Genomic DNA, 15,561 nt, shown 5'->3' with positions numbered 1-15,561 from the left:
TGTGTAGCCATGGGGGCAGCCATTCAAGCACAGGATACACAGTAGATAACAGATAAGTACTACTATAGTTTATATAAACAAGCTGCTGTGTAGCCATGGGGGCAGCCATTCAAGCACAGGATACACAGTAGATAACAGATAAGTACTACTATAGTTTATATAAACAAGCTGCTGTGTAGCCATGGGGGCAGCCATTCAAGCACAGGATACACAGTAGATAACAGATAAGTACTACTATAGTTTATATAAACAAGCTGCTGTGTAGCCATGGGGGCAGCCATTCAAGCACAGGATACACAGTAGATAACAGATAAGTACTACTATAGTTTATATAAACAAGCTGCTGTGTAGCCATGGGGGCAGCCATTCAAGCACAGGATACACAGTAGATAACAGATAAGTACTACTATAGTTTATATAAACAAGCTTCTGTGTTGCCATGGGGGCAGCCATTCAAGCACAGGATACACAGTAGATAACAGATAAGTACTACTATAGTTTATATAAACAAGCTGCTGTGTAGCCATGGGGGCAGCCATTCAAGCACAGGATACACCGTAGATAACAGAGAAGTACTACTACAGTACATTATATTTTTATTACTTTAAAACTTTTTTTTGTTGGAAGTAGGTTTTTTTTATTGCATTCTGTGTTCAGCCGACTCATATCTGCTCCTTGTATTGGCCTGTTGTTATCACATATCATTGCAAATCCCGGGGTCACATTATCATCTTTACCCTTGTGTTTCAGGGCAGTGTTCTCCTGGGAGATTGTCCTCAGTCTGAAGACGTGGCGAGTCGTCAGTCAGTAGTAAATGCAGCGGCAGCGCTAAATCAGAAAAGCAATGGTGTAACGTGTCCTTTGTCTTCAGTGAAAGCCCCCCCAGTGGAGAATCCTCGTGACTTATCCCACCCTTCCCATGCGCTCCATCATGTTGATAAACAGGTAAGTGCAATGATATTCTCTCATTCCAGCCTTTAATAATTCTCCAGCTGACCAGGGAAACTGAAGCTGCTCCATGTTTAGTCCTTGCGGGGTAGATCATTACATTCCCAGTGCCCATATAATCCCCCTCCATAATGCTAATTAAACAATCCGACCAAAGAATGAAAGGGGAAGGTACACTGGGAATCTAATGATCTACCTCACAAGGACTAAACATGGAGCAGCTTCATTTGTTTAGCACAAGAAATAACAAAATCCATAGATTTGTTTTGTAATTAAGACATTAGGAAAAAGTGTTCAGCACAAGCCTGTTCACTCCTGTTGAACCAGGCTGTGTACTGCCCCTTTAATTATATATCTGGGTTTAGATTCCCTTTAAACTCAAGGCATTTATTGTTGTCATCACAATCTCACTGGAGACCTCGTCTTAAAGGAAAACTATACCCCCCAAACAATGTAGGTCTCTATTAAAAGATACTGAGTAAAACAGCTCATGTGTAAAACCCTGCTTCATGTAAATGAACCATTATCATAATAATATACTTTTTTAGTAGTATGTGCCATTGGGTAATCATAAATAGAAAATTGCCATTTTAAAAAATAAGGGCCGCCCCCTGAGATCGTAAGATTCACTGTGCACACATACAAACCACATGTACGGTCACATGAGCCAATTAGCAGACAGAGTTGTGTCTTTTGCTTCCTCACTTCTTCCTGTTACAGTTAGTGTTGTAGTATTTCTGGTCAGGTGATCTCTGAGGCAGCACAGATAGAGTCACGAAATGGTGGTTCAAGGCAAGAGATGTAAAAGGGCAATATTTATGTAAATATATATTCCAGTTTGGTAAGATTCTTTAATATGCCATTCAATTTGATATAAACTATCTGTTGCTTAAGTATTCATTTTGGGGGTATAGTTTTCCTTTAATGTCTGAAAAAAATCATGTTGATTTGTTTGGTAAAGGCTATGGTCAAATTGTGCTTAGTACAGGGGAATACCTATGCTGCCATAGTTTTATGGGATCTCTCTGTACAGACTATGAGCAAACTTAGGGACTGTTCCTGCTGAATTGTGCTTAGTACAGGGGAATACCTATGCTGCCATAGTTTTATGGGATCTCTCTGTACAGACTATGAGCAAACTTAGGGGACTGTTCCTGCTGAATTGTGCTTAGTACAGGGGAATACCTATGCTGCCATAGTTTTATGGGATCTCTCTGTACAGACTATGAGCAAACTTAGGGACTGTTCCTGCTGAATTGTGCTTAGTACAGGGGAATACCTATGCTGCCATAGTTTTATGGGATCTCTCTGTACAGACTATGAGCAAACTTAGGGGACTGTTCCTGCTGAATTGTGCTTAGTACAGGGGAATACCTATGCTGCCATAGTTTTATGGGATCTCTCTGTACAGACTATGAGCAAACTTAGGGACTGTTCCTGCTGAATTGTGCTTAGTACAGGGAATACCTATGCTGCCATAGTTTTATGGGATCTCTGTACAGACTATGAACAAACTTAGGGACTGTTCCTGCTGAATTGTGCTTAGTACAGGGAATACCTATGCTGCCATAGTTTTATGGGATCTCTCTGTACAGACTATGAGCAAACTTAGGGACTGTTCCTGCTGAATTGTGCTTAGTACAGGGGAATATCTATGCTGCCATAGTTGTATGGGATCTCTCTGTACAGACTATGAGCAAACTTAGGGGACTGTTCTGCTGAATTGTGCTTAGTACAGGGAATACCTATACTGCCATAGTTTTATGGGATCTCTCTGTACAGACTATGAGCAAACTTAGGGACTGTTCCTGCTGAATTGTGCTTAGTACAGGGGAATACCTATGCTGCCATAGTTTTATGGGATCTCTCTGTACAGACTATGAGCAAACTTAGGGGGCTGTTCCTGCTGAATTGTGCTTAGTACAAGGGAATACCTAGGCTGCCATAGTTTTATGTGATCTCTCTGTACAGACTATGAGCAAACTTAGGGGGCTGTTCCTGCTGAATTGTACTTAGTACAGGGAATACCTATGCTGCCATAGTTTTATGGGATCTCTCTGTACAGACTATGAGCAAACTTAGGGACTGTTCCTGCTGAATTGTACTTAGTACAGGGAATACCTAGGCTGCCATAGTTTTCTGGGATCTCTCTGTACAGACTATGAGAAAACTTAGGGGACTGTTCCTGCTGAATTGTGCTTAGTACAGGGAATACCTATGCTGCCATAGTTTTAGAGCAGTAGAGATGATGAGTAAAAATGTGGGAAGGAGACAATGGCAGTTTTGTAGAGGGCAGAATCTGCAGACAGGGCCAGAAATAACCCCAGGGCAGCCAGACTCCTCAAAAGCACAATTAGCATTAATGAGAATAATTTGTGATTCCCTTTTAACCCTTTCCCTGCTAGCTGAGATGGGCACCACATGTTGCCTGGCAATGCATTAACCTGTAATGGAATGCTGAAATGTGGATGAGGAACGTGGAATGTAAGAATTTACTTGCTTTGGCAGTTGGTACTCTGACAAGTTTTTCAGATGAGAACAGACTCCATTATGTTTTCCAAGCCAGGGAAAGGTTTGTTCTCTGGGCCAAGTGATTTGCTGCCATTTGTTCTAAATAGCTTGCCCCTCTATAGCCAACAATTGGGTCATTCTGTCGGCTGAATGGGGCCGCTTCAGCGTTGTGATGTGGACTATGTTTATTTGGCTACCTGTGTGCTGGGCCCAATCAGGCTGATCTGATCCTTTTGCGTAAAGGTGGCCGTACACGGGCCGATAAAAGATGCACATTGAACATGTCGGCAGCTTATTGGCCCCTGTATGGGGCCCTCCTACGGGCTTCCCTGATCAATATCTGCCCGAGAGTTGGCTAGATGTCCACCAGGCAGTGGTAAAAATCCCGTCGGATTGTGGACCGCCCATATACCTTTCAGTAAAATCTGATCGTTGGGCCCCGGGGCCCATAATCGGATCAGCCCGATATCGGCCACTTCAAGGTGGGCATATCGGGGAGAATTCCGCTCGTTTGGCGACATTGTCAGACGAGTGGATCTCTCTGTGTATGGCCACTTTAAAGAAGAAGGAAAGCTACAGAGGCAGATTATTGCCAATAGATTAACTACAATAGTGCAAGTTATAACCCTAAATTTATTCTGCAGAATGCTTTACCATACCTGAGTACCGTATATACTCGAGTATAAGCCAAGTTTTTCAGCACCCAAAATGAGCTGAAAAAGTCTACCTCGGCATATACTCGAGTCAGCTGGAAGGAAAGATCTATAAAGTTTGCCAGTATGTTAAAGTTGCTGCATACTCACTGATCTGAAGCATGCAGTGACTCCTCCATGCTGCCCATACTTCTCTCCCCTCGTGGCTTGATCAACCTTCCTTAGCCCTCAGCCCCTCCCTTCTCAGCTCTCGTTAATCTGTCCTCCCTCCTGCCCCTCTTAAAGCGATACCGACAGGTTTTCAATAATGGTATAGTATATGAAAACTTATATGTAGGTTGCGCTTTCTATTTTTTATTGTAGTCACTCAAAAACTATGTTTGCGATACCTCAAAGATCAAGAGGCACTTCCGCCCGACATTACGACCAGGCTTGAGGTATACATCATGCTGTCCCTACTCTCCTCGGGGTGGCATTAAAATTTTGCAGCCTGCGTTCCCACTATGTGCTGGTTGCGTCTAGTAACATGATCTGCACTTGGCAGAGTTCTACGTCATGCCCTCACTGAAGCCACAGAGGGAAGAGTTTGTCACTTGCGCAATTTAAAATCGTAAGGCAACATGATGACATTGAGGGGAAACAAAGAAAGCACCGGTATCATGGCGACTTTTACAGACTCAGCGAACGTGTCCTCTAATGTATACTTAGCAATGCGAAGGCAAACATGATGCCGAAAACGGTGGGTTTACAGTGGAAGGGTAATAATATCAAGACTATTACAGAAGTTTAATTTTTAGAAGTCACAGCTGTCAGAATCGCTTTAAAGGCTCATTCACTTGGGTGAGGGCAGGGGGGGTGGCGGCGAACGGGAAAGAAAAGTTCAGGATGTTCAGAATGTAGTCTAGTCCGTGGCGGGCTCAGCACCCCGTCACCAGTCATATTGCCTAGAGCCTTCTTGGTGAATTGAAGGAGTCCCCCACCCATGAAACAAATGCACTTACAACCCCCCCCCCCCCCCCCCGCAGCTGCTTTCTATAATAGAGTAGTGCTTGGATGCATCCGCTTATCACTAAATATAGCAGGGGGAACTCTGTATTTGAGCAGGTATTCACATTTATTCAACAGGCTGCAAATTGTCCATGTCTTAAAATGCATTTCTCACCACTAGGCTTGTACTCGAGTCAATATATTTTCCCAGTTTACATAGGTAAATTTAGGTACCTCGGCTTATACTCGGGTCGGCTTATACTTGAGTATATACGGTAAACGGCTCTAAAAGCTGTCTGTTTGTTTAGGATAGGAGTTGCCATATTAGCTTGCTGTGACATCACTTCCTGCCTGTCTCTCCCTGCTCACTCATAGGGAGGGAGGAGCAAACTGAGCATGCCCAAGCCCTGGCAGTTTAAGATGAAAACAGGAAGTCTCATACAGAACCCCATGAGTACACAATAGAAGGAAAGAAATTCTGTTTCTTTTGACAGTGGTTTCTGATAAAGCTTAATTAATTTTAACCTTTCCTAGCCCTGTAGCATCAGCTTATATTACAGGGGAAGCTCATTTTCTGCTGGATAATTAGTGACGAGCCCTAAGCTTAGCTTCTCAACAGCCAATCAGAGCCCACTGAGCATGTGAGTGTCACAGACACTTTCCAAGATGGTGACCCCCTGTGACAAGTTTGAAGTCCTGGATCATTGCTGCTATTGACAAGCTCAAACTTTAGCCTCGTGCAATAAGTTCACTATATAAAATATGCCATTTTCAGCCATATTTATTTTTAGGGTTTAGTTATCCTTTAAAGTGAACCCCTTTCTCACACTTGTGCTGAAATGATGCAATAGATACTATTAATGTTCACCTTTTAATCAAGTTTTAGTATGGCATAGACAGTGATATTCTGAGACAATTTGCAATTTGCCTTCAAGGCCAATAATTGCACAATATGGCAGCTTGTCTGAGACCCACTGGACCAGGACTGCGTTGACGCCGTTTTTGCCCAACACTTTTCAAACCTGTCCAGTTTTCAGTTCAGCAGGTATTCCTGGGGCGCAGTTTGGAGGAGGCTTTTATCGGCTTGTGTGGGCAACAGCAGCATGAACGGTTTCTGGGTATTTGTTACCCAAACTGGTGCCCTAGAATAGTGTTACCATACATTAATGGCTGTTGCTCAGTGCAGCACAAAACACACACGAGACGGTTGCCCGGTAGCCGTGGCCATTGAAGTGAACGTTAGAGCAATTAGAATTTGTTGCCTGCCAGCAGAGCTGTTTATTAGTTGGGTGACAAAACACAGAGATTGGTGCCATTGTGTTTGTTTTGATTGCTAAACAAAGATGAGGATGATGGTGTATTCGCTCTGGAGACAGGCTTGCCATTGGCTCGTGAGTGTCCCCATAGATCACTGGGCGAGGTGCTGGCAGTTAGATTGGGCAGTTGAGGCTGTCACTGATTTGGCCTGGTTGCATCAGGGGTTTGAATCCTCCACAAAGAACTAGTTCAGAATACACAAGTAATATCACAAGTCGAATTTCAGGTCAATTCCAAAACCACCCGTAGTGCCGGCACTGGGGAATTCCGCTTGTTTACATCCTACAAAATGATAACAAATGCTAATTAAACACCTTGTAAGAAATATCTGTCCCTTTCAGTTGGACGTACGTAGGTAGAACTAGTGGATCTTTTAGCACCCTAGCGATGATCTAAATTATCGGTTTGACCCTCAAATAATGAGCAGATCACACTGGGGTCCCTGCTGACCAATCAAACAAGGGCTGATTCCAGAGTCCCATATATAAGAAGCTGATACAGGGCAGTGTTTAACAAACGGGTCACTAGGTTCTCTATTGCTTCTGCTTTGTGTTTGTCCTCCGGTCTGAACTGGGACTCAGACTACACAGGGGCCCAAAAAAAGCCCCCCCCCACCAGCCCAATAAATAGTGAGTGTATGTGGCATTTTATAGTAGCCCCTCTGCCATTTGCCTGAACCCATAGATTAACAGTCCGGGCCTGTTTGTCCTCATTGCTTCCTATGATTCTTGTGCTACAGGCGGTGCTATTATATTATGAAGAGCCTGATCATGCTGATTTTACTATAAATCCTAAATGCGACTCTGCACATTTTAAAGGGGTGATTTACATTGATTGACTCATGACAGACCTGAACCCCGCCTTCTCCGATTTATAGACCCGCCCATTGACATCACAAAAGGGACGGGCACATCCCTATATACATCCCTGGCAGTATAAGGTCTTGGGTGTGGAGAGCAGGCAGAAGAGCTGAACCCAAACCCGCCCGAAATCCACAAATGGTGCTCCGAGCTCAGCCCGAACCTGCCTGACTCTCTGGTAAACCCATGTTAATGGCTGGCCCACACATCACTAATTTACATATCCATTCATTTTTAGTATGTTCTAAAATGCCTAGTTCTTAGCAACTTTTCAATTGGTCGTCATTTTTTAAAGTTTTTAAATTATTTGACTTCTGCTCTTTTTCAGCTCACTGGCCCCGGCAGCCAAAATAAAAAACTATTGCTCTGTAAGGCAGCATTTTATGGTCACTGCTACTTTTTAGTACATATTTATCTAATTGGGGCCACTCCTATTCATAGTCCAGCCTCTCATTCCAACTACTGCCTGGTTGCTAGAGTAAATAAGACCCTAGCAACCATATAGCTGCTGAACAAAACACGAACTCCGTAAAAAATCACTTAAAAACAAATATCACTGTCTATGCCATACTAAAAGTTGATTAAAAGGTGAAAAACCCCCTTAATGGTATCTATTACATCATTTGAGCACAAGTGTGAGAAAGGGGTTCACTTTAAAGGATAACTTACACCTAAAAATGAATATGGCTAAAAATGTCATATTTTATATAGTGAACTTATTGCACGAGGCTAAAGCTTCAGCTTGTCAATAGCAGCAATGATCCAGGACTTCAAACTTGTCACAGGGGGTCACCATCTTGGAAAGTGTCTGTGACACTCACATGCTCAGTGGGCTCTGATTGGCTGTTGAGAAGCTTAGCTTAGGGCTCGTCACTAATTATCCAGCAGAAAATGAGCTTCCCTGGCTGTAATATAAGCTGATGCTACAGGTTTGCTGATTATTCAATTCTGATGCTAACTGCACTGGTTTCTGTGCTACCATGTAGTAATTATCTGTATTAATTACTAATCAGCCTTATATTGTGACATTTCTATTCTATGTGTACTGTATATTGTGAGTGGCTCCCTAAGCTCAGTAAGTGACAGCAGCACAGAGCATGTGCAGTAAATCAGCAGAAAAGAAGATGGGGAGCTACTGGGGCATCTTTGGAGACACAGATCTTTACTGCTAAAGGGCTGTGGTTGCCTTGGGCTGGTACAGAAGCACAAAACATCATGTACAACATTTCTAGCTACTTCTTTAGTTAGGCTTTAGTTCTCCTTTAAACGGTAGAGAATATTTCCTGCTATATGAATGACACGTATCACATAGTAACCTGAAAATGTTTCTTCTGTCTTCTTTCTCAGTGTTCCCGTCTTACACAGTCTGAAAATGTTCCGTGTCAAAATCCATCCACTACACCCCTGTCTGAATCTCCAGGATCCCAAAAACCATCTCATCAAGTCAATGGACTCCTACATTGGTTAGTAGTGTTCTTGTGCTTCCTCTTCCCTATTGGCTGCTCCATGATTTATTCTTGGGATCATGTGATGGTCAAGAATATACAATGTGAATAAATATGATGTATTTGCAGGGACACACTGTGCATACATACTAATGGCATGTTCAGCGCTCAAAGTTTACCTCTATTATTGAATTAAGTGGGAAACTGCTGACAACATTAGTACAAATATTTTACATTTAAGTCAATGGGAGGCAGCACATGGTGTTCTCAGTCTCTGCTAGACATGCACCAAATCCAGGATTTGAAATTAAGCCGAATCCTAATTTGCATATGTAAATTAGGGGTGGTTAGGGAAATCACGTGACTTCATCACATTAAAAAGATTTTTTCCCAATTTTTCTTTTCCTGCCCCTAATTTGCATATGAAAAGTGGGACACCTGCTGTAATATTAAAATAAAAATGTGTTTCAACTCATAAAGTATATACCGTATATACTCGTGTATAAGCCGACCCGCGTATAAGCCGAGGTACCTAATTTTACCTATGAAAACCAGAAAAACTTATTGACTCGCGTATAAGCCTAGACACAACTATGTTATATATGTTGCTCTTTCTTCACGGCTGGGATGCCTCACTACAACATGCAGGAGCCGTGAATGCGCTGGTGGAAGTCATAGCTGGACAACAGATGGAGGGCTGCAGGTTTGACATCCCTGATTTATATCAATGCACCTTCCACCATTAAGATGGGAGCCCAATGCATAGTTCTAGGGTCCCTCTAACTGTGGTCCTTAGACTACTGGGGGTTTGCTGAGGTGACCTTTGATCCCAGCCTGCAGAAGCCAAGTGCTTTCCCATTGGGCAGCGGCGCTTATAAGGGATGATTAGGTAGAAAGGCTGACCAATCAACTGTAGCCCAGGCCAGTAGCACCAGGGGCTTCCTCGTTGCTGCCCCTTTGTTCCACGCGGTGTGCGTGCGCGTCCCTTTGTCTCTCCGTGTGTGACAAGCAGAGAGTTGGGCAGTAGCAGAGCAGCAGTCCTGATACAAGAGACGGCACTTACCCTGAGGTGAAGGTCTCACTGGTCGCTGCTTAAGGCGCTGGGACTAGAGAAGACGCGCACTCGCGCAGTTCAACAAAGCTGTCACGTGGGGCAGGGGTTTGCCTTATTATACGGAACGCATTTTAGGACATCATGCGCCTACCGTAATTACCTTTGACGCATGCGTTGTCCTATGCCTTCTCCATAGCGCATCGTTGGCCTTTGTAGTCACGCCTGCTCCAAATGCGCAGTCACACCAGATGACACTTGCGCTGTTGCTCTTCGCGGCTGGGAGGGGGATTCATCGCTACAAGGCAGCTGACCCGCGTATAAGCCGAGGTAGGATTTTCAAGCACATTTTGGGTGCTGAAAATCTCGGCTTATACGCGAGTATATACGGTAGTTTATTTTAAACAATCTATAAGACTGCTACATGAGGGGAGAGGACTTAAAAATAAAAATAAAGGGAAACTCTTACAGGAGAATTCAACCCGTATTTAAAAAAAAAAAAAAAAACCCTCCCTACCCTGGGTAGACCCCCCCACCTTGCCAGGTTTTATTTTATTACGGGTTGAATTCTCCTTTAAAGGGGAAATTAAACATTTGAACAGGCTTCATCTCATGGAAACAAGTCACTGTCTATGGATATTCAAATATAAATGTATGTAATGTTTGAGAAGGACAGTTTAAATGCATTGGTTACTTACCCCTCCTTCGAAGGTCCTCTCCAGCCGAGTTCACGGCAGCCATCTTCTCACGAAGTTTCCGATTTCTTTTTCGGAAACTTCGTGACTTTCAGTGCATGCGCAGTAGATCTGAGCCGGCAAATGCCTCCTACTGCGCATGCCCCGCCAAATGCTGATGACTACAGGAAGAAGATGGCTGCCGTGAACTCTGCTGGAGCGGACCTAGAAGGAGGGGTAAGTAAGTTAGGGGCATTTAAATGTTCTAAATCTCCTTTAAATGTTCTAAATTGTTTAAAGTATTCATGTTGCAAGCATGATGTTGGTTATATAAGGGTGCTACAGCTCTTGATTGTGGGTATGGCCGGATAGCATGGGCACAATGGAATGGATTGTGGGAATGCAGTGCAAGCTGAGTGGGTTTGTGCAGCAGTATATGTGTAAATGTGGCCATACACGCACCTATAATCTCGTTTAAAATGTTTTTGTGCAATATTCTTTGCGTGTATTGTGGGAGACGAGCCGACCGATCACAGCAGAAGACTTGGATATCGGTTGGCTTAGTCAATTGGGCTGGCCGGAAAATTGTGATCTGTGCCTTTGAAGGCACCTAAACATTTCTATATGTACATCAGACCATTCAGCTCTACACGTGTGTAATTAACAATCTTTCCTGAAAACATCTTTTCCAGGAAAGACTGCAATTGTAACGTCTTATAGCCAGTTGGCCACCTTTAGTATGGGCTAGCAGGGTGTTGCTACTATACCCAATTCAGCAGAGAATGTTTGTCTGGTCTATACTAGGCCCAAGCAGTTCTGCACAAGAGAATCCGCACGGTTTGCCCTCCTTTTATATTATGTGAGGCAGCAGCGTGGGCTTCGCTCCATATTGTGTGAGCCAAGTGCTATTATTCAGTTTAATTTATGATCTGCGGTACCAGCTTTTCCTGGAACAACTCATTGCAGTTGATGAGGATCTATGACAAAGAGAAGTGATCTAACATACTATGGCACTCCTCAAGGGAAACTCCCATTGACTTTTACAGCCCAAACCACTAAGGTTTCTGATATAATCGATTGCCTTGTGCCTTTTACATGAAGAACGAAACTCTTGGGAACAACAGGGAAACTCAAAATCACTATTTTTGGGGGTAGAACTTACCCGAAGGTCTGTGTGCATATGGAGCTGATTTTCTGGCAGTGTTTCCATGCACCCGTTACTGCTACTGACAGATTCCATTGCAACTGTCATCATTGGTGCCTGAAAAATGCAGTTGGGGATTCTACGTGTGCCATAGGCCTAAGACCTTTTTTGAATTGCAATGATCAATTGATATTTAACTGGCAGAAACATGTTTATATTGCAGTATGTCCTTAATGTAAATGACTGTGTCATTAAAGGGGAAGTAAAGTCTAAAATAGAATAAGGCTAGAAATGCTGTATTTTCTATACTAAACATGTACTTACTGTACCAGAAGTCTAATTAAACAAATGATTTATGTTTTCAAAGTTGGCCGCAGGGGGCTGTCATCTTGTAACTATGTTAAACATCTTAGCAAGACTAAGACTGTGCACATGCTCAGTGTGGTCTGGGATCTGGGATAGAGTCCTGCAGCGGGTCGGGTACTCGCGGGTTACCCACAAAAAAAGCTGGCACCCTGCGGAATGAGGGGAGGATTTTCAGGTGCAGGTATAGCCGCGGGTCTCATCTAAATTTCTTATCTTATGTAATATTGTCTATATTTTACTCCTTTTAAAGTTTTACAAACATTTTTTGCCCCACCCCTTTTGATGACGTCACTTCCGGTTTGCAGCACCATCACTTCCTGTTTAAATGTTACAGGTCCTGGTCGGGTAGCAGATCAAAGTGGGTAAATGTGTGGGTTGCGGGTTCGGGTCGGGGTCTTAGAAATTGGTTCCACGCAGGACTCTAGTCTGGGCTTCAGTTGGGAGGTGAAGCTTAGGGATAAAATTATCAAAACAGCACAAGTCAAATAATATCTGCCATAGAAGCTGACACAGCAAGACTGATTAATAATCATAATATACTGCACTGGGTTTGTGGATACAAATCTCTACGCAGTCCCTGGCTGCTTTATAGGGAAACAAACAAAGCTGCTCAAGGTCAGTTTCCTATCCACAACATACAGAGCAAGTAAAACGAAGGGGAAATTTCACTGCATACAGTCAGGTTTCTTATAAAAATGGTACACAGTTTTTTAATTAAAGTATATAGGAGATAGGTTTCTTTTTCGTTAAAGTAAAAATGGGATTTTATTTTTTTGCCTTTAAATCCCCTTTAAAGGGCAAGGGAACACAGAGCGTAAGCTCCACTGCTCTCAGCCTGCAGATGTAAAATGAGGCGGTATGTTGCTGCTGCTGCTGCTGGGGATAGAGGCTAAAAGGCTACGGGTGGGTTTTGCACTGACAAACTCAACAGGGAGATCAGTAAGAATAGGAAAGTGTCCCGTGGATTGTATGGGATCAAGAGGAGCCTGTTATATAAAGAACTGGGTTACATGTTAATTCTAAGCCTTTGTGTGAGCTTAGCAGCGAGGGAGGGACTGCAATATGAGATTGAATCCATTCAACAAAGAATTGCTTTTCTGAGCACACGTTTGTGACTTGCGGATAGAGTAGCCCTTTACGTCGTGAGAAATGCAAGTCCTGTTCCATGGGATAGTGAAGGTACCCCTCGTTTCTGATTTTCCCAAGGCCGTTATCTGATCATTCCCGCCACTCCTCATGCACCGAAAGATTTGGCCGAATAGAAAGGGAAAACATTTTTTTACTTCCTTGTTTTGTGACAAAAAATCACGTGATTTCCCTCTCCTCCCCTAATTTACATATGCAAATTAGGATTTGGATTTGGTTCAACTGGGCAGAAGGAGGCTGAATCCGAATCCTGCTGAAAAAGGCCGAATCCTGGCCAAATCCCGAACCGAATCCTGGATTTGTGCATCCCTACCATATACACACGGCATGTAATGTTGCCCTATGAATATCAATAATCCAACCCGCACATCACAACAGCTCAGTAATTCAGGTGCAGATTCTGTTACAATTTTACAACATTTAGTTGATCCATTTCTCAGCAGCATCTCTGGAGTATCAGCAACTATTGTATCAATTCTAACAGCTGCCTGTATTGATGTGCGGGCCGACCCGATAACCGCGGGTTCCGGTCGACCTTGCACTGCTCCTCGCGGGCGGGTGAGGGTTGAGCTCTTCTGCTCTCCCCGCCCGCCACTTCAAATGCCGACTTCCGGGTTCTGGTTTTATAGTCTCACGTCTGCCCCTTTTGTGATGTCATCAGCGGGGTCTATAAAAGGACCCCGGAAGCGTGGGCTGGAGCTGGGTTAGGGTGCGGGTTAGGAAAACCCTGACCCACACATCACTAGCTGCCTGTAATGAAACCCAGGGATTCTGCTCATTGGAGACAAAGATAAGAAATGTATCAATTAAATGTATCCATTTAGAACAGTTTACAGGGTTGGCAACCCCCCCCCCTTCCCAGAGCTGCTTAAAGGAAAACTATACCCCCAAAATGAACACTTAAGCAACAGTTCATATCATATTAAGTGGCATATTAAAGAATCTTACCAAACTGGAATATATATTTAAGTAAATATTGCCCTTTTACATCTCTTGCCTTGAGCCGCCATTTTGTGATGGTCTCTGTGCTGCCTCAGAGATCACCTGACCAGAAATACTACAGCTCTAACTGTAACAGAAAGATCACCTGACCAGAAATACTGCAGCTCTAACTGTAACAGAAAGAGATCACCTGACCAGAAATACTGCAGCTCTAACTGTAACAGGAAGAGATAAGCTGACCAGAAATACTGCAGCTCTAACTGTAACAGGAAGAGATCAGCTGACCAGAAATACTGCAGCGCTAACTGTAACAGGAAGAGATCAGCTGACCAGAAATACTGCAGCTCTAACTGTAACAGGAAGAAGTGAGGAAGCAAAAGACACAACTCTGTCTGTTAATTGGCTCATGTGACCTAACATGTATGGTTTGTTGGTATGTTTGTGAGTGCAGTGAATGCTATGATCCCAGGGGGGCGGCCCTTATGTTTTTTAAAATGGCAATTTTCTATTTATGATTACCCAATGGCACATACTACTAAAAAAGTATATTATGAAAATGGTTTATTTACATGAAGCAGGGTTTTATATATGAGCTGATTTATGCAATATCTTTTTATAGAGACCTACATTGTTTGGGGGTATAGTTTTCCTTTAAGAAGGTAAAATTTGACAGTTTACACTTCAATATTAGAAAAACAGTCACACATAGAATATAGAAGGTGATTGGGAAAACATTTTCATTTCTGATGAACTGTCTGAAACCAACTGAACTTAATGTTTTGGCAGGTGAACCCCCCAGACTTGCAGTGGCACAGTCCGAGTGTACATGAACCCTTGTAGCAAACATTAGCTTATGTCTGGCCCAGGCCCGGACTGGCAATCTGTGTGGTCGGGCATTTGCCCTAAGGGCCGCTCTATATTTTGCTTAACTGGGCCGCTCCCGAGAAATAATACTTATTAGAATTTACTGTACCTTTCAATGCATCTGGAGGGCTCTAGGACCGCTCCTCCGTCCTAGCTCCCACTGTGGCTCCGCCCCTCCCACGTCTCTCCGTTCTCTACTGCTGCTGTTGCTGCGTTCACAGTGGAAGCCGGAGGAAGAGGGCCTTCAGCATGGCCTGTCAGTCCCCTGTCTCTGCGAGCCCGCATCAGCACAGACAGCTGCAGCACACTACTGTATAGGTGTGGAGAAGTGCGGATCATATTTATGCTGATTGCTGGCCTGCCTGTGCTGCGCGTGAACGCAATGCTCCCTGCCACAGTAAGAGGCAATTAACCATTTTTTTTGCACTGTGCAGTCAAAACAATTGAAAAAAAAGGAGAGGCTGATCTAATAAAAAATAAAGGGGCAAAATAAATAGGAGTGAAGATGGGGAAGCAGAATAAGGAATGAAAGGAGAGAAATCTGGAAAAAAAGTAAAGCTAAATGGTGAAGGGTGTAAAAATGAAGGGTTATGAGTGAGAATTTGAAAAAAGTAGAAAGTATCTCTCCTCTTTTCTTTCTGTAATTCTTTGGC

General features: G+C 43.4%; 1 protein-coding gene across 1 annotated transcript in view; it reads left to right on the top strand.

The window, feature by feature from the left end:
• kansl1.L (KAT8 regulatory NSL complex subunit 1 L homeolog) overlaps window positions 1-15,561 on the top strand; it is a 57,621-nt gene that overhangs the window by 29,388 nt on the left and 12,672 nt on the right. Inside the window, exons 3-4 of the mRNA XM_041565725.1 lie at window positions 751-945; window positions 8,624-8,739. Coding sequence (XP_041421659.1) covers window positions 751-945; window positions 8,624-8,739 — 311 coding nt within the window. The remainder of the gene's footprint in view (window positions 1-750; window positions 946-8,623; window positions 8,740-15,561) is intronic.

This window comes from Xenopus laevis, chromosome 6L (genome assembly GCF_017654675.1).
Source record: "Xenopus laevis strain J_2021 chromosome 6L, Xenopus_laevis_v10.1, whole genome shotgun sequence".
In the NCBI taxonomy this organism is placed as follows: Eukaryota; Metazoa; Chordata; class Amphibia; order Anura; family Pipidae; genus Xenopus; species Xenopus laevis.
Note: the sequence above shows the minus strand (reverse complement) of the source record. Positions and strands in the feature narration are given on the sequence as shown.